The sequence below is a fragment of the Mesocricetus auratus genome, unplaced genomic scaffold (assembly GCF_017639785.1).
Source record: "Mesocricetus auratus isolate SY011 unplaced genomic scaffold, BCM_Maur_2.0 Super-Scaffold_4256, whole genome shotgun sequence".
Lineage (NCBI taxonomy): Eukaryota > Metazoa > Chordata > Mammalia > Rodentia > Cricetidae > Mesocricetus > Mesocricetus auratus.
In genome coordinates, this window is record NW_024429182.1 from 52,097,027 (window position 1) to 52,124,735 (window position 27,709).

Sequence of the window (27,709 nt, forward strand, 5' to 3'; positions counted from 1 at the left end):
ACTTTTAAAGAAAAAAAGGAGGTGGGTAGAGTCCCGAATCTGCAAGTCCCAGTCCGCAGGGTTCCCATGGTTACAGAGGTTACTTCACACCAAAGGTTATCAGAAGACAAGGCCTTGAGAAGAAGGGAGGAAGAGTCTTGAGGCTGCAAGTCTCAGTAGGGTTCCCATAGTTACAGAGATTATTTAGCACACTAAGTCTTTATACATAGTTATAGCATACCAACTTTTCATACAAAGTTATCATAAGACAGGGACCTTGAGAAGAAAATAACTGCCTTTGGCTGGGTAGAATTAATTGAAACCTCTGTGCTCTGGGATTCCACGGCCAGAGTACATCCTACGAATGTGGGCTAAGGGAGTTGCTGCTGACGCCATTGCAGCTGCTCGTGGGTCTGGGCTTCTGATGACATAACTTCACGTAACCCCCCCTCACTTAGTTTGGGACTTTTATTCTGCTTTGTTTTTTTCCATCCATTTTCCTTAATGGCCCAGAACACATCAACTTGATTAAACCAAGCCAATGCAGATTTTGGTTCCAAACATTAGGAAATAAACTGGGTGCTGGTAGCACATGCCTTTAATCCCACCACTTGGGAGGCAGAGGCAGGTGGATCATTGTGCGTTAGAGGCCAGTCTGGTCTACAGAGCACCAGGGCTGTTGTTACACAGAGAAACCCTGTCCTGAGGGGGGGGGGGGAGGAAATATATCAGGGAGATAATTCACTCATTTTACTGCCCAAGTCAGTGGTTCCCAAAACATGGGTCACGACCCCTTTGGGGAACCCAACAACCTTTTCACAGGTGTCATGTACCAGACAGCCTGCATATCAGATATTTACACTGCAACTTACAACAGCAGCAAAATTACAGTTATGAAGTAGTAACGAAATAACTTTATGGTTGTGGGTGACCACATGAGGAACTGTATTAGAGGGTCGCATCATTACAAAGACTGAGAATGGGACAGGCGGTGGTGGTGCACACCTTTATCCCAGCATTCGCAGATCTCTGTGAGTTCGAGGCCAGCCTGGTCTACAAAGCGAGTTCCAGGACAGCCTCCAAAGCCACAGAAAAGAAAAAGAAAGGTTGAGAATCACTGCCACTGCCCTAAGCGCTCCCTTTCGGTGATCTACTCTCCTGTTGCAAGTTTCAGCCACGGGCGAACAGCACCTCCTGCCCCACAAAAACGGGACAAACAGGCAATAGCAGGCGACCTCTGAAACACACCGCGGCAGCCAGAGGCCGGAACTCATTTCCGCGCCGACTGGCGCGCAGCGGGCGCGTTCTGCGCAGTCGCAATGCACGGACCGGCGCGTGCGCGGGGAGGGCCATGTTGATCGGTCCTCGCGCAAGCGCGCGCCCAGCAAAGCGTTTGGCGGGTTTTTCCTGACTGTGCTCCTCGCTGAGAAGCTAAGCGGTAGCTTCGGAAGCAAGTTTTCTCTGCGGATCCAGACCTTTCGAGTTTTTGTTGTTGTTGACGTATCTCTCTGTGACCTGAAGGTAGGGTCTTCTGAGGACTTAGGCCAGTTGGTCTCTCGTGGCGCGTCACTTTCCCCCAAAGCGAAAGGATAAGCCTCTGCGGAGCAGACGAGCTGAGGTAGGAGCCCGGCGGCAGGCGCCCGGTCCCCCGGGGTCATCATGGCCGTGTCCACCCAGCAGCTGGCGGAGGAGCTACAAATCTTCGGCTTGGACTGCGAGGACTCCCTGATGGAGAAACGTGAGTCCCGAACCGAGAGGGTCCCTTCCAAGTTCCGTATGCTCGTGGGTGTTGCTTGGGTCCTGATCAAGCAACAGGTGACATGGTCAAAAGGAGACATCGGGACTGTTTGCAGCTCATGCCTAGTCAGTCATCTGTTGCTCTATGACTTTTCTCATCAGAGTTGTATTTTTAAAGACACGGTCTTGCTAAGGAGCCCTGGCTGTCATAGAACTCACTATGTAGACCACTGAGCTGGTCTCGAACTCACAGAGATCACCTGCTGGGATATTAAAGGTGTGCACCGCCCTGCCTGGCTCATTATAGTTTTAGTGGTCTGTGCAAATAGGAATTTCTCGAGGTGGATTCCTAATAATTTGTCTTTGCTTTGAAAGAAACTTCAGGGAGCTTATTGGCTCCCTCTCTTTATAGATGAAGGAACACAGGCAAGGAGAATCAATTGTCTACGCTGTGTGCCAACCCCAGGCTCTTGCTCTGGAGTCCAGTGCCTCATCATACTGGTCCATGGAGTCTAATGGTGAAGATTTAAATCACGCATCTCTTGGAAAATGTGTGTCAGGTTCAGAATAGCACTGTGTGTACCCTTGCTGTAACCACTCATCAGTACTTTAACTTTCAGTTTTAGGAAATAAAACCGTAGTGAAAGTGGGCTTGTCTGTTATCCCAGCCCTTGGCTGACTGAAGCCAGGAGGATCACAGAGAATTAAAAGCCAGCTAGGGATTAAACAGTGAGATCTGTCTGCTTTTCTTTTAAAGGTTAAAAAAAAAAAAGAAGCAGAATGTAAACACGATTAATAATTGGTAATGCATTTCTTCATGGAGACTGACATACTCCAAGTCCTTGTGAAGACTTAAAAACAATCTGTTCTTTCTTTTAAAGTTTTCTTGAAATAGGGCCCGTTTTTGCAGACCAGGCTGGTCTCAAAGTAGCAGAGATCAACTACCTCTGCCTCCTGAGTGCTACGATTATTTTTATGTGAATGAGTGTGTATACAAACGCAGCACTCGCATGCAGAGCCCACAAAGGCCAGAAGAGGGAGCCAGCCTCTGGAGCTAGAGTTATTGCTGCTTGGGCACCCTCAGGAGCTGGCACCAAGCCTGGGTTTCCTTTGGGTTTTCTCACCACCACTTCTCAGCCTTTGAAGATTCACTTTCATCTCCCTGTGAACGGCCAGGACTTAGAACCAGAATCACTTCCTGCTGGTTACCTTCACTCCTTGATCACTCAGCCTGGCTGGTTAGCTTGCTCCAGGCATTCCCCGCTGCCATCCACACACTGGGATGTAGAGACGTGCCGCCGTGCTCGCTGTGCTCCTGTCTTCACGCTTGTGTGGCGAGCACTTTACCTGCTGAGGCCTCTTCCTGGCCCCTCATGTGCAAACTACCAGGCTCCTCCTTAGCTCTCTGACCCTCCCCCCCACTTCATTTTTCTGCATCTCATCTTTGAGCATCTATGGTACCATATACTTTCCTGTCCTGTCTTCCTCTCAGTGTGAGCTTCCTGTGAATAAGAACAAAAAACGCCTTGGTTTTGTTCACTGCTGTTCCCAGGGCCTATGAATAAGCAGTGACTGGACATCAGGGGATTGCTTCACCTCAGTATGAAAGCAAAAAGAAGTGAACACGAAGGACTGGAGAGGTGGCTGGGAGGTTAAGAGCACTGGCTGCTCTTCCAGAGGTCCTGAGTTCAATTCCCAGCAACCACATGGTGGCTCACAACCATCTGTAATGAGAGCATGCTGGCATAATACTGTATACATAATAAGTACATCTTTTAAAAAAATAAAAAAGAAAGAAATGAACTAAGTTTTTCCTCACCTGGTTTCTCTCCCCACAGTGGCAGAACTGTGTGTTCTGTACAGACAGACTGAGGAGGGAATGGTAAGCGAGCTTATTGCCTTCTGCACCAGCACAGGGAAAATGTGCCTGACTGCAGAGATCCTGAACTCTTTTGAACACGAGGTGAGAGCAAATGTGAGCTAACTGATGTTCTGCTGCATGGAGGTGTGCAATATGAAAAGATGCAGGCTCTGGAGTCTGACTCTGGTCCCAGTGTGAGCTTGGTCTTCTACTTCCTTTCCTCCCTTCTTCGTCTTTCTAGCATAGTGTCTTTCAACTTTGTGCATTCATTTATGGTGTGCACGTGCGTTTGCACACCTGTGCTACAGTGCTTAGAGGACAGCCATGAAAAACGGTTGTTGGTTGTGAAATGGTGGTGGCACACACCTTTAAGAGAGGCAGAGGCAGTTGGATCTCTGAGTTTGAGGCCAGCCTGGTCTATATGTCGAGTGTCAGGACAGTCATCCAGGGCTACATAGTGACACCCTATCTTGAAAAGGAAAAGTTGATTCTCTCCTTCTAGTAAGTGGGCTCTGGGGTTCAAATTCATGCCATTAGGCTTAGCAGAAAGTGCCTTTGCCCACTGAATCGTATCACTGGGCCCCTACTTACTATTTCTGAGCCTTGGTTTTGTGTTTTTTTTTCTTCTGTCAAGTTCTGATAACTGTGTTTTTAATGATGGTTGTAAAAATTAAATAGGTTGCATGTGAAGCACCTGAAACTTCCTGGTAGATGGCAGGTGTGAAAGAGAATTATTATTAGGATTATGTGTTGTCAGCAGACAGTTACTGGGAAAGCTTTTTATTTTATTTATTTTTATTATTATTCTAATTATGTGTATATGTGCATGAGTGAAGGTGCCTGTAGAGGCAAGAGGTGTCAGATCGCCTAGACCTGGAGTTAGTCTGTTGTGAGCCGCTTGATGTGGGTGCTGGGAATGGAACTTAGATCTTCTAGAAGAGTGGTGTGTCTTCTTAACCTCTGAGCCATCTCTCTAACTCCTGTGGGAGAAGCTTTTATTTTCACTGTGTGTGTTGGGGGGTGGATGATCCTTCTGTCTCCCAAATGCTAGGATGATAGACATGACATCCACCATGCCCAGCCTGTCATGTTTTTGTTTTTCTAAAGACATTGTCTCACTATGTAGACCAGGCTGGCCTTTAACCCACATACCCACCTGTTTCTGTCTCCCAGTGTTAAATATGTGTACTAATGTGCTACTTAACACTTTTGGAGTAGTTGCTTATCTTTGACTCTGTGGGGGTGGGGTGATGCTGAAATTGAACCCAGGGCCTCTTGCACGCCTGGCAAGTGCTCTACCAGTGCTATATCCTAACTCTTCTTTGCTTATATTTTGAATGCCTGTTATTACTTCCAATGGGAAATGCCCTCCCTATTATCAGACTATGAGATAATATATTCACCATCTGCTTCTATTCCTTCTTCAGGTTCTAAACAAAAAATTATCCAAAGCCTGGCACAATGCCTCCAAAGACAGTGGGCATGCAGGAACCAGAGACATTGTTTCTATACAAGAGCTGTATCCTTTTATGCAGAAGGTCTTTGCACTAGGCCACATATATGTATTTTGTATATATAATTTAAAAACAAATCTTTAAAAATAACTAATATTCAGCCAGGCAGTGGTGGCACACACCTTTAATCCCAGCACTTGGGAGATAGAAGCAGGTGGATCTCTGTGAGTTCGAGGCCAGCCTGGACTACAGAGTGAGTTCCAGGACAGCCAAGGCTACAAAGAGAAACTGGTCTTGAAAAAGCAGTTTCTTGGGGGCTGGAGAGATGGCTCAGAGGTTAAGAGCACTGTTCTTCCAGAGATCCTGAGTTCAATTCCCGGCAACTACATGGTGGCTCACGATCACCTTGAATGAGATCTGGTGCCCTCTGCTGGCATGCAGAAAATTGTATACATAATAAATAAATAAAATATTTTAAAAAAAGAAAAAGAAAAAGCAGTTTCTCAATTAATCTCATGTAATTGCTCTCCTTGACCAGTGTTTTCAGGATTGAAGTGGAGGAAGAAGAGGAGACCCTTTTGAACTCTTATACAACACCCTCTAAGGTGAACATGGAAATTATTCTAAAGTAACATTCTTAAAAACATACCACAAGGCCAGGTGTTGGTGTTGAACACCTTTAATCCCAGCACTTGGGAGGCAGAGGCAGGCGGATCTCTGAGTTCCAGGATAGCCTCCAAAACAATACAGAGAAACCTTGTCTCGAAAAACCAAAAAAACCCACAAAGCTGGGCTTGATAGTGCACACCTTTAAACCCAGCACTTGGGAGGCAAAGGCAGGTAGATCTCTGTGAGTTCTAGGACAGCCTGGTCTCACCAAAGAAAGTTCCCAACTCCCTATGATTTTCAGTTTCCCTACTAAGGTTCACAGTCTGAATAATATGTGTGATTCCATCTCAGTCCTGTCTCCCACTCCTGCCACACTGGTTTTCTTGCATACCAAACATACACTCTCTTTGTGACCTCTTGTCAGGGGGAACTAACCTGTCCAAAGTAGCAGCTTCCTCTCCTGTATCCTTTCTCTTGCATTCTTTTACCATGGACCTTAATTCTGTTCCATCTCACTCCATTACAGGAGCTCTCAGATCCTGGACACTGCTTTATTCACTGTTCTTTCCCTAGGGCCTGTTCCATGACAGCTGTAGAATTAGTGTATTGGAGGAAGCTTTTTGGAAAATAGCTGGAGAAAATGTGTCAAAACCCCAAAGTCATGTTTATCCTTCATCTTACTCATTCTTCCTAGTGAAACATCTCCTGAGAACTAGGAGTATAGCCCCAGGGTACATGTTTAGCATGTACAAGGCACTGGAGTCCATTCTCAGCAACCCCCTAAGAATATCTAAGGAAATGATCCAAATCATGGAAAAAGCTATATGCATGATGAGGTACATCATAACATTATTTATAACCTTAAGAAATTAAAAATGAGCTATAATCTAGCAATAGAGAAAGAGACATAGAAATTATTCATGAATTCAGTCAGAAAACAGGACTAAGGATAAAAGATTGTACTGGTTATGGAAAGTGCATATAGAATTTAAAAATTGGTGTGTAAAATTCTGTAAACTTTATGGTTTTTTTCGAGACAGGGTTTCTCTGTATTGTTTTGGAGGCTGTCCTGGAACTTGCTCTGTAGACCAGGCTGGCCTTGAACTCAGAGATCCACCTGCCTCTGCCTCCGAAGTGCTGAGATTAAAGGCATGTGACACTAACTCCTAGCTAAACTTTATTTTTAAATTAGGATTTTTTTTTTCATTTTGGTTTTTCAAGACAGGGTTTTGCTATGTAGCCCTGGCTAAAATAACCATTCTTGAATATTCCTTAATTGTATCTTAATATTTTTCAACTAAATATATAAGTTAAAAGTTACCCTAGCTGGGCAGTGGTGGTGCACACCTTTAATTCCAGGACTCAGGAGGCACAGGTAGGATCTCCAGAGAGACAGTGTAAAAAAAAAGTTACTTTAGAGGGTCATACAATACATGTAGTGACTATTTTAGAGGGCCAGTGAGAGGGCTCAGTGAGTAAATGAGTAAAAATAGAGAAATTAACTTTTAAAATCGAGTGCATACGCCAGGTGTGGTGGCTCACAGCTGTAATCCTAGTACTTGTGAGAAGGAGGCAGGCAGTTCAGGAGTTGAAAGATAGCCTCAGCTACAGTGGGGTCAAGGCCATTGTGGCCTTTAATACCTGAGTCTGTCTCGGGCAAAAAGACAGCACAGGCTGGAGAGCTGTCTCGTTAGTTCTTGCAGAGGACCCGCATCAGTGTGTGGGTCCACAGCTGTGTGTACTTGAGCTGCAGGGGTTCTGATGCCTCTTCCAACCTCCCCAGGCACCTTCACCTGCATGCACAAGCTCACATATAAGCATATAAATAAAATAAAACCACAAATATTTGGAAGTCTAATTTCTGATAAAGCTTAGTTTTTTTGGTTTGGTTTTTTTTTTTTTTTTTTTTTGGTGTTTTGTTTTTTGGTTTGGTTTGTTTTTTGAGTCAGGATCTCACTCTGTAGCCCAAGCTGGCCTGGACGTTGGTAATCTTTGCACTGAAGCTTCCCAAAGGCTAGGATTTCAAGTATGAACCATCATGCCTGTCTTAGTTAATGGTTCTGAGTGTTCTCACCTTGGGTTCCACAGCCTACCAATTGATAACTTGATGGCATTTCTTCAAATGACCAGCAGGAGGAGCCCTTGTGTCAGAAAAGTTTCTGCATGTAAGCTTGGAGCCCTTGGACTGGACAAGTCTTTCCTGTTAACATCCCATTTTCCGAGGCTTTAGAGAATGTTAGGTCCTGTGATTGTGTTTCATCCTTTATTCTGCACTTTGCCTTCTTATTGATGAGCACAAAAAAAAAAGAAGAAATGAACAACTAAAAAAGGAAAACAAAACCAAAAAAAAAAAAAACCCAGCTGCAACCATTAGTGAGGTGTTTACTGACTACTCTCTCCAAGTATGAGCTCAACTACCTTATCTGCCTGGAGTTATTCCAGACTTTAATTTGGAAAATGTGTGGTAGACTTGGCCAAAAGAAGTGTAACATGGTCCCATCCCTTCTCTGGAGAATGTGTGAACACAGGTCAAAGTTATGTATTGCCAAACTCGGGTGTTTCCTAAAAGCAGAAAGCAGTGGGGATGGAGACGTGCGTGCGAGCTGACAGGTCAGGGGGCAGGGCCGACCATCTTTCATGGCAGCCTTGAGAATGCAGATGGGGCCCTTGGCTATGGGTTACTGTTGAAGGTTATGTGGTCACTGCTGCAGATGGCTCCCGAGGGCCGCAGCTGTATCCTTTACTGTGTGCGCCTCTTGGTCTTTTCTAAGGGAGTGCATCGGCTCTACACCTACTTAGCAACTTGAAGCCACAGTGACTGGGATTTCGTTTTTCATCTTGTTTCTAGGGTCCCCATAAGCGAGCTAGCAGCACCCCAGAAACCCCCCTAACAAAAAGGAGTGTCTCTACTCGTAGTCCACATCAGCTTCTCTCACCATCAAGTTTCTCCCCAAGGTATGTATCACGATCGATCCAAGGGCCAAGAAAGCCGCGCCTCTTTCTCTGCTGACAAGGCGAACTGCAAGTAACTTATTAACCCACAAAGGAGTGGGCCATCTACCGAGCGCTGGCTGGGAAGCCTGTGGTTCTCTGCCTTGTGGAAAATTACTGTTTTGTGCAGTAATTGAGGAGACTTGCTTTCCACCCACTTCTCTAGGGCTCATTTCCTAGATCAGGAACTGATATCTCCTATTGAAAACAGCCTGGCTATTCAGAAGCCCAGGCGTCTGCAACGTCTGGTCAGTCAAGACAAATAGGCTCTCACCTGCTCCTACTCGTTTGCGTTTACTTGGGTTTCTTTTTGTAATCTGAAGTATTTTTTAAAGGAAAAGTATGCACCTTTGTTCACAGCATTGCATAACCTGTTCATCCCATGCTCAGTGACAGCTGGCTTCTGAGTGTTTTCTCATCACTGAATCTTCTCCTGCAGAGGTTTAATTGATACTTCCTCATGGCTGCCACCATTATACATAAATGTACAGAGATCATGTGCGACTCTGAAATCCATAAATGATAGGTCTCCCGTTAGAGAGATGTGTCACATCAGCATGGGGCTCAGGAACAACATTTTGGCCATTTAGGGAGCTACCAACCTCTTGATCCTTCTAAACCAACCAGAGTGTAGGTTTCTCAGTTCTGTCACTTTAGAGAGTCATTGACGGGCTAGAGAGATGGCTCAGCAGTTAAAACACTGACTGGCTCTTAAACAGAGCGTAAGTTTGGTTCTTAGCATCCACATTGTGTCTCCACAGCCATTTGTAACTCCAGTTCCATGGGATCCATAAACTCTCTACCTCTGCAGGTACCAAGCACACAGATGGTGTGCATACATCCACGCAGGCAATATCCTCAGTGCACATAGGATACAGATCTTTCCTTCTTTTGTGTGTGTGTGTGGGGCAGTTCAAGAGGGTTTCTCTTGACAGCTTTGGAGGCTGTCTTGGAACTCACTCTGTAGACCAGAGTGGCCTCCAACTCACAGAGATCCACCTGCCTCTGCCTCCAGAGTGCTGAGACTAAAGGCGTGTATCACCACTGCTACAGATCTTAAAAGCAGAGAGGCAGTAACTGAAGGCTCCATGGCTATTGACCATAGGTTGTTTTGGATCCTGAAGGATAGTTTGGTTTTACTGTGCTCCACCTTGTTTGGCGAGATCTCAAAACTGCTTTCCAAAGTCAACATTGTAGACTTAAAAGAGCATCTCTGAAACCTAAGAGGGTTCAGATAAGTTGTTGCAGAGCCATTGTGGGGGTAAGCAGGAAGTTCCTTAGGTCTATTTCTGTGGCCATGTTTATAGTTGTTCCCTCTGAGTGTCTGATGACCCTAGAGGGCTGCTGTGACACATGCCCTTTCATGGGTGGAGTCCAGAGAAGCTGGTGACTTCCCCGCCTGATCATTTTTTAGTGTGCACCAAGAAAGCTGACATCAGAAACTCATTTTATAATTTATGAAAAGTAGCCTATAAATTACTTAGGTAGAAGCAGTCCTGGAGATAAAGATAATTAGTTGAGCTAATTTTCTGTAGCTTGTCTGAAAAGAACAGATGTCAACAATTGGGACCATGCCCCTTGTAAAGTGAGTTTCTACAGAGTTTTAGTGTGCTGAGTGTAGCGTGTCTCTAGACCTCTCCATAAACAGTCTTTACAGCAGGAAGATTAGAAGCTTCCAAGCAGATGAGCAACATCCAGCTATTGTTGAATTTACCACTCTAGTTTACCGGTCAGAGTGGACAGTGCAGTCTTGGGGTAGGGTTAGGGTGCTCGCTCCCTTTTAACTGTTCATTCATTGCATTTCCACCTCCACAGAGGCAAGGGAAAGGTTCATTCATTTTGTTGAACTTTTATTTTAGTGTTATTTGTTCTTTGAACTAACTGTACTGAGTTCTTTGTTTGTTTGGGGGGCTTTTTGTTTGTTTTTTGTTTTTTCTTTTGAGATAGGGTCTTATGTACCATAGGCTGTCCTCAAACCTGGCTGAGGATGGCCTTGTGGTTCCTATGCTGCCTTTGCTTCTTGAGTGCTAGGATTGCAGATGTATGCCACCATACCTGGTTTCAACTGCATTGTAGGTTTTTGCGTTTGCTCAGCAATCTCTGACCTCCGTCACTGTTTCAGGGTCAAATGATGGGCTGTAACTGTGGATGGCTCACGAGAAGAAAAGAGAGTAGTTGAAACTTGCAGTCCAGTCAGTTCAGAGTGCGTTGTGTTTTGCTCCATTTAATTTTGATAGAGAAAAATAGCAATCTTTTTATATGTTTTTGTCTTTAAATTTCTAAACTTTTTGTATTCTGGTGTTCCTCGGTGCCTCATTCTCGAAATTCCTGAAAGGTCAGAATACTCTGGCATCTCCATGTTGATTAGATCTGTAAGACCATTTGCTTTTTCTGCAGGCCTCCCAAGCCTAGCCTCCTCATGTTCCTTTCTCAGGCAGCCACAGACACCGTGATACTAATCTGTTCTGCTTCCTGTCAGTGCTGCCCCCTCCCAGAAATACAGCTCCAGAACCAACCGAGGAGAAGTGGTCACCACCTTTGGCTCAGCACAGGGCGTGTCCTGGTCTGGGAGAGGAAGCTCTGCAGGCATCAGCCTGAAGGTCATAGGGTACCCAGAGCCACTCACGAGCAGCTACAAGTCCATGTTTCAGCAGCTCTCAGATGTTCGTGAAGGTAACTGCTTTCCTCTTGGAAAGGCGTTGGGTTTAAAGCCCATAGAAGGACTGAGAGAAGTGAGTAACAAAGCCTGACTCACTGGTGGAACAGTTACCTGGCTTCTGAATCCAGAAGTTAGTCAGTGTCTTTATGGGTGCTCTTTCAGTGAGGGGAAGGACACTGGGTGATGCTGTAATTTCCCAAGTCATGTCACTTCACTGAAGACAAGTACACAGCCATCCTAGTAATGGAACATGAGCTGTGAAGGCGGTCAGCTCTTGCGTTATGAACACTCACAACTGCTTCCTTGAAAACTGTCACAGGTTGTTCTTGAGTTCCCTGCAGTCTAGTGAGGGTGGGTTTCTTGATGATGCTCTGGACTATGCCGTGTGAGCTCCAGAGGCCCAGTGGCAAACCAGACTATTCATTGTGTCATAAGATGCACTGAAGCCTGGGGTTCAGACTGGGCAGATGTCCATGTTTCTCAGTCCTATAGAATGACTGGCATGCTGAACAGTGTGCTCTGTCTTTTCTTGCTGAGTGGATTGTCTTACTGACAGCACCCTGTCACCTTTGAATTGCAGTTCTGACCTGTAAGATAGAAGAGCTTGGCAGCGAACTGAAGGAACATTACAAGATTGAGGCTTTTACTCCTCTTCTAGAACCAGCACAAGTAAGAGTCATTGGAAGAGTTCTCGCTAATTACCACTACTGAACTGAGAAACCTTCCAGCCTCTGCCTCCCTCCCCAGTGCTGGGATTAAAGGTGTGCACTGCCACTCCCAGTATAAATTATTACTACTCTCGGAAGTCCGTGAAGAAACCCTTTTCCACTCACCAGTGTTCTAGTTCAACACCAGTTTAGTTAGCTCTGATAAAAATGGGTCCCTCTGCGGGGCGCTGGTGGCGCACGCCTTTAATTCCATCACTTGGGAGGCAGAGGCAGGCCGATCTCTGTGAGTTCGAGGCCAGCCTGGTCTATAAGAACTAGTTCCAGGACAGCCTCCAAAGCCACAGAGAAACCCTGTCTCGAAAAACAAAAATGGGTCTCTCTTAAAAAAGACAAGTGCTCCCTGGCTGTGTCCCAGACTTTCTTTCCTCCCTCATGGACTGGGGCTTACACAGAAGAAAAGGTTGAAACCTTGTTTTGTCGTGGTGGAGAGTGTCTCTGGAGAGCCCCTGCAGGTAGAAGTGTCTGAGTTTGCAAGGTGAGAGCCTCAGGCTGGGAATTCTCTCATTGCCTGGACCATTCCTTCAGTTTGAGCACTAAAGCAGATCGGTGCCTGCCTCCGGCATCTAGAATTACATCATGCTTTAATTCTGGTGTGGGTACTTTCTCTGGAACATTGCTAATCTAAGAGAAGATGTGTCTTGTATAAATAATCCTTGAATGTGCATTTGTCCTCTGTTTGCTTCCAGGGAAAAGCTACCATTCATAAAACTTTGTTCTTAGTGGGGCGGTGGTGGTGCATACCTTTAATCCCAGGACTTGGGAGGCAAAGGCAGGTGGATCTCTGTGAGTTTGAGGCCAGCCTGGTCTACCAAGCAAGTTCCAGGACAGCCAGGACTGTTATACAGAGAAACCCTGTGTCAAAGAAAAGAAAAGAAAAATAACTTTGTCTTGCAGGAAGTTTTGAAAAAATTAAAAGGAAGTATGGGGGCAGGGCCTCACATGAGAGAGAGAGTAGATGTACTCCGTTTTTTCCCAAGAGTGGAAGCCTACACAGGAAGCCTCTAGGAAAGATTTCAGTTCCGTCTATGAAGAACTTCCTGTGGAAGTGGTAATGTGATGTCCCACGTGGTATCTGGGCCCTTGAGAGCTCAAGGTGGAAGGATTGAGAGTTCAAGGATATACTGTTACGTAGCAAAACCCTGTGGGGAGGCAGGGGCATGCAGGTACCAGGAGCTACTGGAGCACAGCTGAGGATTTGGCTCTGGAGCCAACTTCTGGCCTTTGGGTCTAGGCTTCACTATTGTTTGACCTTAATGAAAATTATCATATGGTTCTGCCGCTTGTTGCTAGGTGCCATATCTATTTTAGAGTGGTCGGGAAGGTTGAAAGAGTTAATACATGTCAGCTGTGAACAGTGTGTGGCAGACTCAGTCAATGTGATCTATTAATAGTTGTGGTTTTCCAGAAGTGCTGTGGGCTACAGGGCTTGGGGGGATTCCCAGACTGACAGTGCTCACACTTTGGCAGCCTCTCAATGCACACCTGATAGGCAGGAGGTGGACTAGACACCCTTGAAGGGTCCTTACCCTTTTAGTGGTGATGCTGTGATCACCTCCCAAAGCAGATGCTATTTGGGGTTTCGCTGTGCCGTCATTCTTATGTTGCACTCTTTGGTAGGAGCCTGTCATCCTGCTGGGCCAGATTGGCTGTGACAGCAATGGGAAGCTGAACAGCAAGTCAGTGATTCTTGAGGGAGACCGGGAACATTCCTCGGGCACACAGATTCCAGTGGATTTATCTGACCTCAAGGAATATTCTCTGTTTCCTGGACAGGTGAGACTGTGGAACCTTCTGGGATGCAGACCTGAGAGCATGCAGTGGGCAACTATTTCTTGGTTTCCGTCCCGGGTGCATGAGGTCGGGTTGTAGAGGTCCACTGTTTTAGGAACTGTTTTTTCTCCTTGCTCCAACCTTAGCTCTGGATCCAACTGCCCAGGTTCAGATCTTAGCTCTACCTCATGAGATGTGTGGCTGTGGGCACACTTGACCTTCGAGGCCAGGGTGTCTTCATCCACAAAATGAAATAAAAATTCTTACCTCATGGGATTGTCATGAGAATTGGGTCATTTGTGTAGAGCATAATTGTAACTGATCTAGCCCCCTTCATTTGTTTTCTGGAGAATGCCCTAAGTTTATAATTACCAAAGGTTGTTTATCCAGACTTCTCATTTATCTCTCCTATTTAGCTGTCTTGTGTTTCTTGTCTTTCAGGTTGTAATTATGGAAGGATTCAACACCACTGGTAGGAGACTTACTGCCACCAAACTCTATGAGGTACAGGATGGGCCCCTCCACCACACCATATTTGCTCCAGCCTCAATATGTGCAGTTCTGGTACAAGGAACTGCTTTTTCTCAGTCTCTGTATGTTTCTTAGTAGTTTCTGTTTCTAGGGTTGGAACCCACCTCCAAGCTGTAAGTTAGTAAACTTTCCTCCAGAGGACAAAGCAGCAGATGTTTTATAAAAGGCTGTAAGACCACACGTGTCTTATCATTATAGTGCCAGTGCAGCCATAGGCCACTCATGAACAAATGACTGTAAGGAAGTCCCGTTAAAACTTCATTTACAGAAATGGCTGCAGTCAAGTTTAGCCTCAAGTTGTAGTTTATAGTTATCTCTCCACTGTGGTCCTCGAGAGATTTCCATGGATGCCGACAAAGTAGGTGGACTCCTTTCCCTTCCATCCTTGCCCTACATGGCAATGGTTTGGCACCCACTTTACTTGAGATGGCCAAGTGTTTTGTGTTTTCCCATTGCCTGCTCTGCTTAGTCACTATTTTCTAAATAGTGAGCTATTTACAAGAATGGCAGAATCTGGCTCTCCCTATAACTCCCAAGAGCAAGGCAGAGACGGCCTCTGTCATCACTTCTCCCACTGCATACCTGCAAACACGCAGTGGTGGACAAGAGTGCAGCTGAGCCCTCTTCTGTTTCAGGGTGTGCCGCTTCCATTCTATCAGCCCACTGAAGACGATGCAGGTGAGTTTTGGTTCAAATTTTTTCTTGCTAACAATGGGGGTGATAGACAAAGTCCCAGACTTTAGTTGCCCAGGCTCAAGCCCACTGTATGGGCGTGACATGCAGAACAGTAAAGACACCACTAATCAGTGGGCTTACAGGCCCTTTCTTCAAGAGCCACTAGTGGATCTGAACCTCCTGAACACTGATAGTGGCATTCTGGGCTGTGTTGGTAACAAAGTGAACACCTGTAATCCGGGCTACTGTTTTGTGGGAAGGGTACTTGAAAAAGGGAAATGATGTATATGTTATAACCCAAACAGGGTGTCCCCATATGGAATCCTGGAGGAGAAAGGAACACTGTTGGAAAAACCTAGTTTAGTCAGCAGTAACACACCATTGTTAATTCCAGCAAATGTACTGTGTTATAGGAAATGTTAATGTTAGAGGGCTCCCAGAAAATGCAGAATTCTGTGCTCTCTGCAAGTTTGTGCAATTCTATAGTTATTCCACAATAAGGGTGTAATTTTAAAAAATAGTTTCTGGCCAAGCATGCTAGTGCACACCTTTTATCCCAGTAACTGAAAGGCAGAAACAGATGGATCTCTGCATTCAAGTCCAGCCTGATCTCCATAGGGAGTTTCAGGCCAGCCAAGGCTACATAGTAAGACTCTGTCTTTAAAAAAAAAGAGAGAGAGCTGGACAGTGGTGGCACATACCTTTAATCCCCCACTCGGGAGAAAAAGACAGGCAGATCTCTGTGAGTTCAAGGCAAGCCTGGTCTACAGAGTGAGTTCCAGGACAGCCAGGGATACATAGAGAAACTCTTTCTTGAGAGGGAAAAAAAAAGGAGCAGGAAGAAGAATTGAAGAACAAGTGACTGGGTGGGGGGAGCAAGATTATATTTATTTGTTTTTGAGGGGGGGTTTTCGAGACAGGGTTTCTCTGTGGCTTTGGAGGCTGTCCTAGAACTCACTCTGTAGACCAGGCTGGCCTCGAACTCACAGAGATCCGCCTGCCTCTGCCTCCCAAGTGCTGGGATTAAAGGCGTGTGCCACCACCGCCCAGCTAAAAGGAAAGTATTTCTAAGCATTTTTGTAAGCAAAATAGAACAGACACCAGTAAATATTTTCAATAAATGTCAATGCTGGCTGGCATATTGCTAGTGCCCTACACACATTGGTGGTGTGTGAAGTCATTCTTGGAGATGACCTGGAATCAGCTCAGGACATTATTCTTACAGCCTCAGAAACTATCTGTGTGGGGGTCTAAGGTAGATCCGTCCTGGTCTCAGTCCTGTGGTAGACTGAATATCACTTCCATGATCCTATAGGGCTGTGAATATGTTACTTTGTATGGTCTGGATGGCATGGTAGTATGCACCATTAGTATTTAGGAGGCAGAGGCTTTGTAAGTTCAAGTCAAGCTTGGTCTGTATAATGAGTCTTTTGGATGGAATTATACAGGTGGGCTGAGTGCAACCACATGGGTCCTTCTGAACATGGGTGGCAAAAGGATCAGAGTCAGGAACAGAAACGTTAGGCTCCTGACTTTAAAGATGGAGCACGGGCAGCCTCCAGATAAGTCACAGCCCTGCTGACACCTTGACTTCTGGACTTACAGTGTCCAGAACTGTAAGATAGTAAATTGCTTTAGCTACCAAGTTTGGAGTAATTCATTGTTTTATTTATTGTTTTAAGATTTTTGTTTGTTTTTATGTGTGTTGCGTATGGTTATGTTCACTATGGAGGCCAGAAGAGGGTGTCAGATGCCTGGGGCAACAGTTATAGGTAGTTGTAGTCTGCCTGATGTGGGTGCTGTGAACCAAACTTGGGTCCCCATGGACAGCAGCCAACACTCTTAGCTGCTGAGCCATCTCTCCAATTCCTGAAATACAAAACCAATAGGAAAATAATGCTACATATTAGAAAATTTGGGGGATTTCGGAGGTTTGTTGTATAAGCCACAGAAACTAGTTCAGACTGACTTTAAAATCTCAAATCCAGGGAGCTAGAGAGAGGACTCAGCAGCTAAAAGCTACTAACTGCTCTTCCAGAGGACCCAGATTCGATTCCTAGCACCCACATGGCAACTAACAACTGTCTGTAACTCAAAATCTGACACCCTCACATAGACACACATGCAGGCAAAACACCAATGTGCATAAAATAAAAATAAATTATTGGCCAGGCAGTGGTGGCACGCGCTTTGAAAATGAAACAAAGCACTCAAATCCAGATAGTTCTCAGGCTGGACAGGGCTGGAAACCCAAGTTTGGGGTAGGAGCACAAGCCTATTAGCTTTAGTGTCCAGGTAGCCTGAGGACCCAGCAGATTTGTCCAGTATCTGGTCCTCCAACAGAGCCTGCCCTTCTGGGCCTCAATTCCCCCACATTCTCCCACCACACTGAATTCCCTGATGATCCCTAACTTCTGCACAGCATGAGCTCATGTCACTTTGCTTAATTATTTACTGTCATTCTGCTCACATTGCCCAGATGCACTCCATGGCTCAAGTTCCTCCCTGCCTGTGTTTTTTACTTGGTTCAGCGTTCATGGGGAGGGATGAGGTCCTCACCTTGAATCCCCAGACTTGCATTCATGGAACTTGATGTGGCAAATCCTGTGTCATTTCCCTTCAATGGCCTCTCATTCTTCCTCCACCCAATATCAGTTCTTTCTTCTCATGACCTTACACTGCCTTCTGTCTCAGATTTTGAGCAAACTATGGTTTTAGTTGCCTGTGGGCCTTATACCACCTCTGACAGCATCACATACGACCCCCTGCTTGATCTGATCTCCATCATCAACCATGACCGGCCAGATGTCTGCATCCTGGTAGGTGTGTAGGGAGGCTATCGGGGTGGAAATGAAATCAGCCTTAGAAAGGGGTTCTAATGCTATTTTAAGTTTTTAGGAAACATCAATCTGTTTCCTTTTGGGGGGGAGAGTTGAGACAGGGTTTCTCTGTGGCTTTGGAGGCTGTCCTAGAACTCGTTCTGTAGACCAGGTTGATCTTGAACTCACAGAGATCTGCCTGCTTCTGCCTCCCGAGTGCTGGGATTAAAGGCATGCATCACCACCGCCAGCAATCTGTCTCCTTTTACAAAGATTTTGTTTTGTTTTTATTCTTTCCTTGTTTTTGGTTTTTTTTTTTTTTTTTTTTTTTTTGAGACAGTGTCTCACTATGTAGCCCTAGTTGACCTGGAACTCACTCTGTAGACTAGGCTGGGCACCAACTTGTAGAAATCTGCCTGCCTCGCCGGGCGCACGCCTTTAATCCCAGCACTCGGAAGGCAGAGGCCTGCGGATCTCTGTGAGTTCGAGGCCAGGCTAGACCGACAGCCTCCAAAACAGAGAAACCCTGTCCCGTAAAAACAAAAAAAAAAAAAGAAAGAAATCTGCCTGCCTCTACTTCCCAAGTGCTGGGATTTTTAAATTCTCAATCTGCACCTCTGGAGGTATATACATACTCACATACTCCATAGCCATCACTTAGTCCAGAGGCCAGGAGTATTGTCTTTCTATCCTGATTTTGCAGCATTCTTGCTCTATCTTGGTACTAGGTGTAAAAAAAAAAAAAAAAAAAAAAACAGAAAAGAGCCTAGTGTTGTTGGGGGCAAGGGGTTATAGGGCCCTGGGAAGCCCCCTGAGGGAACAGGACTCCTTGGCCCATCTGCTACCTCCCCAGGCTCTCCAGGCAATCTTGGAGGAACAAGTGAACCCAGGCAGGAAACTGCTTTTAGACAGTTTGTCCAAAAGCCTTTGCAAACATGGAAGATTCTGATTTGTTCTTTGGGTATTTTTGTTTCCCCATCTCTGCTCATTTGCAGTTTGGACCTTTCCTGGATGCTAAACATGAACAGGTGGAGGTAAGTGCCTGGAGGGGGACTGGGCACTTGCTCTCAACCTAGACTCTTTCAGTCTTCTTCTGGAGTTTATCTGTGTCTGCAGCAGGTTTACATCAACCCTGTGGCCAACCAGGGAAACATTGTTACTGGCTGTGTTCAGTAAAACACCTTGAATTTGAAAGCTCCATTCCTCCAGTACACAAGACCATCTGGAAGCCAGGGAGGGAATTGGAAATAGGTGGTTCCTTTGCCTACACCAACTTACTGCTCAGGCACAAAAACAGTAACAAAAGCAGATGGGCTTCAGCTGTGGGTCTGGCTATCTGGTCTCAAAGTCTCCTACGAGACATACTAGCTACTTCACTAAAAAGAGGGGTACTATGAAATCCTTTGTGTGGCTGCTATCTTAAGCTGGCAGCTCATGTCATGAGGTCCTTTAGTGCATAAGTTAGTTCTTCCTAGGATCTTGGTGGAGGGCCTGAGCCTCCTAGCCTTTGTTGCCAGGTGTTTCACCTCCATAAACAAGGTTTCAAGGCTGTCTTCATCCTAGACGTCAGTGTGCGTGCAAGAAGGTTAATTCTTCCCTTATCTAGACTCAGCTCCCTGCAGATGAACAGACAGCCCAACCCACCACCAGGTTTTGTTTGTTTGCAACAGGGTCTTACACTAGAACTGGGCTGGCTTAGAATTCAGTCTGTCTCCTGGACTGGCCTGGTGCTCACGGCAGTCTCACCCTCCTGAGTGCTGATAATACAAAGCACAAGCCCCTGTGTCTGGCTTCCATCTTTCTCATGGTCACATCTCTGTCCACTCCCAGCCCCTCAGGGTCACCCCTCAGGCCTGGGCACTTCTCTGAGTGCAGCTCCTTCCTTTTTTGCAGAACTGTCAGCTGACAAGCCCATTTGAAGATGTTTTCAAGCAGTGCCTGAGAACAGTTATTGAAGGAACAAGAAGGTCAGTGTTCCAGATGCAGGTCTGCCAGGACATACCAGTAGGAAACTGAAGCTGCTTAAAGCCATGGTGGTTCGCTTGGCGTTGGTGGTACACACCTTTAATCCCAGCACTGGGGAGGCAGAGGCAGGCAGATCTCTGTGAGTTCGAGGCCAGCCTCCAAAACAATACAGAGAAACCCTGTCTCGAAAAACCAAAAAAAAAAAAAAAAAAAAAAAAGCCATGGTGGTTCCTGTCCTTTTGGACTTAGAGGTCAGATAGGGCCCTTGAACTTGAGTGCTCAGTGGGTAAACAGCCATCTTTGTAAGCCCGATTAAACAAACTTGAAAGGACAGACTTCACACACTCTCATCCTTCGTTCTTTCTCCTTACTTCCTTTTCTCACTTGCCCTTGTATAAACTGTTGCTCCATGGGAATATTCCCAGGGGGCCTGGGGAAGCATTTGATTGGCAGTGAAATTCTGAGAGGCCCCAAGCCTCTTGCTGCATGAAGGGACTGTTTTGGGGTAAGCCCAACTTCCTTCCCTGAGTCAGTGCTTCCGGTGGTGGTGGATGGCTGCCAAGGGCTGGAGTGGTGGGTGGGAGAGACTCCAGTGAGGGTGGATCCTAATTCCTCAACAAAGTTTGGAAGACAGGACTGACATAAGTGCTGTGATTCCAGAGTGTGAGGGCCTCAAGGGTTCAGGAAGAGTTTAAAGCTGGATGCAGAGAGGCATCAGGAAGCTGGCCCTTCAGCTCCAGGCCTTTCCATGGTTGGGCCAGGTCAGAAAGAAAATGTTGTAGTGGGTGGTCTCCTGGGATTTGCTGTCTGTTGCTGAACTCATGATAAACAAACATTCCTGAGGCTGAAATTTAAAAACAAAACTGTAACAAAGGTGGTTTTTAAAGGTCTTCCTTCCGCCCTCTGTCCTGAGAACAGATCTCAGGTTGATTAGTTGTAATACAACCTTGTGCTGGCATCAGGCCTGGAGGCAGGAGACTTGAGCCCTCAACTGCTTCCACTCCCCTCCCTTCTCAAGTGGAAGGTTACATATACCTTTCCTCTTCCCCCATATCTGTTAGGGCCCCAGGTGAATTCAGGAAACCTGGGGAATGCTGAGGACCTCAGGAGATAAATCCCCTAACATCCCAAAACAGGAACAAGCATTGGAGTGGCATCCAGCACTGGCTGGTGCTTCCAACATGAGGTTGGGTTCTGATTTTGGTTCCTCATCCCATGTTGCTATTGATAGCAGTGACACAAACAAAGAATAGACCAAGCATTGTTACTCTGAGAGTCAGTGCCCAGCGCCACCAGGCACTTTCATCTATGGCTAGAGTGAGCTGCAAAGCAGGGGTACAGCCCCACCCTGCCAGAGCTGTGTATAAATGGTGCTGGATCAGAAATGAGAAGCACTGAACTCTCAGCAGAACTCGGCAGATGTGAGCGAGCTCCCTTATAGCAGCAGAATGCCCTGATGCACTTCCCTGCTCAAAAGATAGCAGTGAGGCCGGGCGTTGGTGGCGCACGCCTTTAATTCCATCACTTGGGAGGCAGAGGCAGGCCGATCTCTGTGAGTTCGAGGCCAGCCTGGTCTACAAGAGCTAGTTCCAGGACAGCCTCCAAAGCCACAGAGAAACCCTGTCTCGAAAAACCAAAAAAAAAAAAAAGATAGCAGTGAGACCCTCCCACTGTATGATGTATGAAGTTGTGCAATGCTGCACATAGCTGGAATTTTCTCCCTGGCACCTCCCCCTATAGCCAGCTCCAAACCATGAGTAAAAGCTGTTTCCTCCTTAACCGTTGCTCTCCTGAAGCTGGTCCTAAACAGCAGCCTAGTTCCATGAGGACAGACAGCTTTACCTCAGTCCTTTGTACCTTCGGACTTCCATTCCTGGCAACCTGGAGCATAGGTTGTTTCTTTCTGCTCACTCCCCAGCTAACTTGGTGTCTAAGAGATTGTGAATAATATGCAAAGTACATTTCCCAAGATTATGATGATCTATTACAATGAGCCAGGCTCTGGTATCTGATCACATGTCCAAAGTCCCTGTGCAGGACTGGAGAGATGGCTCAGCAGTTAAGAACTATTGCTGCAGCTGGGTGGTGATGACACGGGCCTTTAATCCCAGTACTTGGGAGGCAGAGGCAGACGGGTCTCTGTGAGTTTGAAACCATCCTAGTCTACAAAGTGAGTTCCAGGTCAGCCAGGGCTGTTACTCGGAGAAACCCTGTCTTAAAAAACAAAAGAATAGAGAAAAAAAAAGCTATTGCTACTCCTACAGAGGGCTGGAGTTTGACTCCCAGCACCCACATTAAGCTGCTTACAACTACCTCTGGTGCCAGCTCCGGGAATCTCACCTGTTCCACAGTTAGCACGAGAATGAAGGGCTGCAAGTGAGAGCCGGTGGCTGGTTCCAGGCAGGCCCTCACAGCAACAGTTCACACCGTTTGGTTCACCGTGGGTCTCTGCCAAGCATAGAGAAGGGAACCAAAGAAGCAGGTTTTCCCTCTCTCTTTTGTGTGGTTGTGGAGACACAGCTCTTTTTCTCTACTGCATGTTGTAACCCTAGAGACTCTCCTGTCTCCATCAAAGGGACAGCTGCCTCTGCTGTGGAGTATTTCTTTCACATTGGTTTGCTGAGAAGTAGAAACAGTGTTGCTTCCTGGTGTGAGTGGCAAGGTGAATGTCCCTCCTATAGTCTCTGTCTTCAGTGCCCAGTAGACCTGGCCTAGCCCTTGCTGCCTGAAAGGTTTGGTTTGATCTTCAGAAGTGCGAGGGGCAGCCTCGGGATCTGACCAGTTTGCCTCACTCTCCCTGGCTTCACTTATTTCACCCAAGCCATGCATCCAGAGAACTTTATTGTCCACAAGCTGCCTACACCCTTTAGAGTGGAGTAAAACTTAAGCTCCAGTTCTAGTCCTGAGACTTCCCCCTTAAATATGATCTCACTCTGTAGTTCAAGCTAGCCTCAAACTCAACACCTCTCTGGCTTCCCAAGGGCTGGGCTTGCGTGAGTGCCTTCCATGCCCAGCTCTAGATCTCAGCTTCCTCCCTTTTCCCTCTAGACAAGAGTTCCCTCTGTAGTGGGATACCAGACAAAGCAAGGGACCGTGTGTCCTGAACAATATACATCAGATCCAGCTGGATGTGTGTGTGACAGCAGGTTGGTTGCCTTTCCCTCGAAGGGTTCTGGGAGAGTGTCTGGTCAGAGTGGAATGCCATCCAAGTCTCCCTGGAGGACTGCTGGATGAAGGACATGCTTACACCTTGAGCCTGTGGCCCAGTTCTGCTGACTCACCTCTTGTCCCTCTTGTGCTTGTGTTTTGACAAAGCAGCTCCGGCTCCCAACTTGTCTTTGTCCCATCTCTAAGGGACGTACAACATGAACCGGTATACCCACAGCCGCCTTTTACCTTCTCTGAGCTGCCTCGAGAGGACAAAAAGGTACCACTCTGGCCAGTGAGCAGTGGATGGGGTGAAGACGGCCCTGGGGTGAGGGCAGAGCATCCCTCTCAGGAGCCTGACTTCTAAATTGCCAACAGGTCGTAGGCTGCTGTACATGGGTTGGTCCTTCTCAGTGGTCTCTGGACCTTAACCCCACCCCCAGCTTTGGTGGGGAGGAACTCTAGCCGTTCTGTTCACATGTTCATGTCAGTGCCTTCTCATTTCAGCGAGTGCAGTTTGTGTCAGAGCCCTGCAGCCTCTCCATAAATGGAGTGATATTTGGCTTGACATCCACGGACCTGCTGTTCCACATTGGGGCCGAGGAGATCTGTAGGTAAGAAGCATTCCATGTCAACAACAGAGAGCTGGCTTCTTACATCCTGACCCCCACCACATCATGCTACTTGACAGTTTTGTTTGTTTGTTTGTTTGTTTTGGATTTTCCAGGCAGGGTTTCTATATGTAGCCTTGGATGTTCTAGAACCCATTCTGTAGGCCAGGCTGGCCTCGAACTCATAGAAATCCGCCTGCCTCTGCCTCCTGAGTGCTAGGATTAAAGGCATGCGCCATCACCATGCAACTATTTGACAGTCTTGACAAGGAGTCATGAGAGCCACACTTTAGATCATAAACTTAGACCTTTTCCTTCTCTGTAATAGGCATCAGGCAGATAGATGTATTTGTTGCTGTCACTAGTTTGTCATGCCTGAGACCCCAAAGAACCAAGTCTATTATGTCTACATGAGACACCAGGCAATGAAATTCATATTTTTGGCTCTAGTCCCTTTTTCTTTACCTTCCCAATGTATGAGCTGAGTGCTGAAGTGTCTTCTCCGTAGACTTACCAGGGACTCATCAGATAGTGAATGTGGGGCCCTCAGAGAACTGGACACTGCCAGGCCTGGCTTCTAGGCTAGGCAGCTGGTTCTTCCATCAATCCCTCCTTGCCAGGAGGATGGGCCAGGAGTTGAGTAGGGTGTGTGCTTTGACTGGGGTGTGGCACTTGGGGTGGCTTGGTGGTGCAGAGTGTGTGTCCTCTTGTGTAAGATGGTGCCAGCCTCTGCACTGAGGCCTCCTATGTCCTGATTCCTGAGTTCTTTCCTTCTGAGCCCTATGCCCTGCCTCCCTGTCCTGGGAAAAAGCCAGCTGCTTGCAGGGTTGTCTCCAAACTTCCCCTGCAGTTGTGTCCTTGCTATTTAGCTTCTCTCCAGTTGACTTGAGTCCTCCTTCCTTCCTGAAGAGGACTGACTGAGAAACCTGGTTCTGCCCTTCCTTTCCAGGTCTTCAGGGACTTCAGACAGATTCAGCCGAATCCTGAGGCATATCCTGACACAGAGAAGGTAAGCATGCCAGGCAACCCCAAAGAGTCATTGAATCAACTGCTTCACAGGACCACCAGCACATTTTACCCTATGGTGACAAAACTGGGTTCTGTTCCCTCAAATGAAAGAGAGAAGGCCAGCCCATAAGTACCAGGAATGTGGAGACTGAGAGTGGGGGCCTTCGCTGGGTTCCTGAATCGCTGCTACTAGAGCTTCTTCCATCTCTGCAGCTACTACCCACTCTACCCGCCCCACGAGGACATGGCCATAGACTATGAGAACTTCTATACCTATGCCCAGATGTCGGTCACCCCTGATGTCTTCATAGTGCCATCAGAGCTGAGGTACTTCGTCAAGGTAGGTTTGAACTGGCTTTTTTCCAGAGACAGCAAAACCTGACTTTTCCTTCCAGATTTCCTGGCACTCAACTCTACCTGTGTCTACTGAATGGGACGGTGTCTGCTTGGGGCCAGCACACGGGCTGATTGTTGGGGGTTGGGAATGTCACAAATAGTCTGTGGGTGGGATGAAGCAGTAAAAGCAGCATGTGACCACTTGAGTGGAGCCTAGGTGTCAGAGTGAGGACTTCAGGCCATGTCAGAGTGACCTGGGAACATGTCTTCCCCTGAATTCTGATCTGACTCCCCATGGGCTCAGCCAGCAGTGCCTTGCAGGAGCTCTTGATCTGATCTGCAGGCTCAGCCGCCTCAGGCTTGAGTCCCTTGTAGGGAGTCTACCACACCAGTTTTGTTGTTATTGTTGTTTTTGTTTTTAAGCTGGATCCTGTCCAGTCTTTTATTTTTTATTTTCCAGTCCAGTCTTATACTTTTGGTTGTGAGCCTAGCCTTTAACAGCTGAGCCATCACTCCAGCCCTCCAGTCCAGTCTTAAAGAGGGTTTTTCTGTTTTTCAAGGGAGGGAGCATTTGAGGCAGGGTCTCTACAGCCCAGCATGTCCTGGAGCTCTCACTGGCCTGCCTCAGCCTCCTAAGTATCTTCTTCACGTGGAAAAACAAAAACCTATTGGGATCAGTTTTGTCCCCAAGCGTAGGAGCTCCTCCCACCAGGCCCCTGCATTCCTTATTCTGCCCCGGAGAGCCTGTAGTTACACATGAACACATTTGCCTGAACGCTTGCTGTCCTTCTGTTTTCTAAAATGCATATAAGATTCTGACTCTGTTATGCCCAGTTGAGAGCCACTAAACCCTGTGTCCTTTCTTTCCCAGGACATCCTTGGCTGTGTCTGTATGAATCCTGGGCGGCTCACCAAAGGACAGGTGGGTGGCACCTTCGGCCGCCTCTACCTCAGGAGACAGCTCAGGGCCATGGACAGTAAGGGCAGGCATGGCCTGAGTGTGGCTGCGCAGGTGGTCAGGATCTGAGTCTTCAGCCTAGGTCACGTGGCCTCACAGGCAAGAGGCCAGGTGTGACCCTCTAGTGACCTAGCTGTTGGGGCACCTGACAAGGATCTGGCCATAGGGACAGGGCTGCAGGGCTGGGGCCCCTGGCTCTTGAGCCTTGATCTGAATCATGCCTCTTGCCTCTTGCCTCTCTTCTTGCTTCAGAAGGAACATAGGGTGTCCAGAAATGAACCATTTAGGAGATAACCTGCCCAGAAAGGCAGGAAAACTTTGATTTTCTATATGAATCAAACATGGCATTTAGAGAAATAAATATAAATTTTTAGTGTAACTGATTTTAATCTCATACTTTTTTTTTCCTGAGTAGTATCCTAGGAATGTTGTCTACTTGACCTATGTCCAGAGAAGGCAGAGCTTTGGTCACGCTGGGCTCTGTTCAGCCCCTTGGAACTCTCCCAGCCCTACCCTGCATCCTCCCAGAGTCCCCAGACTACAGTTGCTGAGGAAGAAACTGGGCTCTGGCTTCAGAACTGGGCTGTAGAGCAAGCAGCTGGCAGCCTGCCTGGCTCTCCCTGTGCTTTGTCTCATATATACCATGTCTCACACGCATGCTGTGCTCTCAGCCCCACCTCTCCATCTGGAAGAGGCAGCCTTGATGAGCCCTTCCATAGCTGTAGTCTCTGGTTAGTCAGTTATTCTGCCAGGTCCAGCAGTAGCTCAGATACGGTCAGGAACAGTTCCCAGGACATCACCATGCCCATATGTTCTGGCATCTGAGGAAAGAGTACAGAGAGGTAAATTGTCACAGATTTCTGCCCAATATAAGCAAGCTGTCCTACCTTGCATGCCAAAGACAAGATGGGAAAACCCAAACTGTTTTCCTAGGAAGTGTGAGGAGTAGCAGCTTTGACTGACAGAAATAGGGGCCCTCCCAGAGCCAGCCTGTGCTCCACCTCTGATGGAGGAGCAGGTTGCCCTCCATGAGAACTGCTTCCTTTCACCTTTCGTGAAAGTGCTTGGGAAGCTGTCTTTAATCCCAGCATGAGAAAGGCAGAGGCAAGTAGATCTCTCTGAGTTTGAGGCCAGCCTGGTGAACATAGTAAATTCAAAAAAAAAGATTATCTTTGAGGAAAGATTTAGAAACAGTCTCCAACTTGGGGAACTGATAACCCTTGTCCTCTGGCTTCTAAACACAGGAAACTTTTATTTGTTTTTTGTTGTTTTGAGACAGGGTTTCTCTGTGTAGCCCTGGCTGTCCTGGAACTCACTCTGTAGACCAGGCTGGCTTCAAGCTCAGAGATCCATCAGCTTCTGCCCCCCAAGTGCTGAAATTAAAGGTGTACACCACCACACCTGGCCACAGGAAACACTTAATAGTCTACATTGCAACGTGACTTGTCAGCCTCAAGTGGCATGCCTGACACAAACGCTTTTGTGTTTTAACCAAGCCAAACATGAGCTCTCAGTTTGTCCCTCCCTTGCCTTAGAAACAGCCTGGGAAGATTAAACCACCAGGCCACGATAAACAAGCTCTAGCTACACCCTGCAGCCTGCCCACCCTTAGCCCTTATCATGGAAGTCCATGAGACTCCTCTGGGGAGCTGTAGCACTTAGCAATTGTCATTTGCTTCTAATGGCTTGTGGGGAATAGTAGTGCCCTATCCATGCCTCACAGTGGACAGAACCCCTGTCTTTCCAGACTCAGGAAGGTTTGGAGGCTTAGGTAGAGGTGGAGACTTGGCAATGGGAGGTTGTGAGGGTTCCCTGTCACTAGGCATCAATGGAAGCCTAGGACTGTTGCCTGGATACAAATCAAATGAGGC

At 46.9% G+C, this 27,709-nt stretch overlaps 1 protein-coding gene and 1 long non-coding RNA gene across 2 annotated transcripts; one reads left to right on the top strand and one right to left on the bottom strand.

Moving 5' to 3' along the window:
- The first annotated feature begins 1,318 nt into the window (after positions 1–1,318).
- Positions 1,319–26,217, top strand: Pola2 (DNA polymerase alpha 2, accessory subunit). The gene is made up of 18 exons (XM_005063967.3): positions 1,319–1,717; positions 3,555–3,679; positions 5,005–5,096; positions 5,579–5,636; positions 8,489–8,595; positions 11,111–11,304; positions 11,871–11,959; positions 13,636–13,791; positions 14,230–14,292; positions 14,955–14,997; positions 17,689–17,813; positions 18,809–18,847; positions 19,707–19,780; positions 23,097–23,205; positions 23,433–23,539; positions 24,486–24,545; positions 24,758–24,884; positions 25,752–26,217. The coding sequence occupies exons 1-18, from the start codon at positions 1,639–1,641 to the stop codon at positions 25,905–25,907; spliced, it is 1,803 nt and encodes a 600-aa protein (XP_005064024.1). The 5' UTR covers positions 1,319–1,638; the 3' UTR covers positions 25,908–26,217.
- Positions 26,206–27,645, bottom strand: LOC121141403. Its single transcript, XR_005878303.1, has 2 exons — positions 27,560–27,645; positions 26,206–26,659 (listed from the first exon to the last, which is right to left on the bottom strand). It is a non-coding gene; the product is annotated as an uncharacterized LOC121141403 (long non-coding RNA).
- Between the last annotated feature and the right edge of the window lie 64 nt (positions 27,646–27,709).

What these genes read in the sequence shown, in the direction of transcription:
- Pola2 (XM_005063967.3), top strand. Translation starts at nt 1,639, where the DNA reads ATGGCCGTGTCCACCCAGCAGCTGGCGGAGGAGCTACAAATCTTCGGC. An exon ending in ATTGTTTCTATACAAGAGCT is followed by an intron (nt 5,097 to 5,578) that starts GTATCCTTTTAT and finishes CAGTGTTTTCAG; the next exon opens with GATTGAAGTGGAGGAAGAAG. An exon ending in GGGGCCGAGGAGATCTGTAG is followed by an intron (nt 23,540 to 24,485) that starts GTAAGAAGCATT and finishes CTTCCTTTCCAG; the next exon opens with GTCTTCAGGGACTTCAGACA.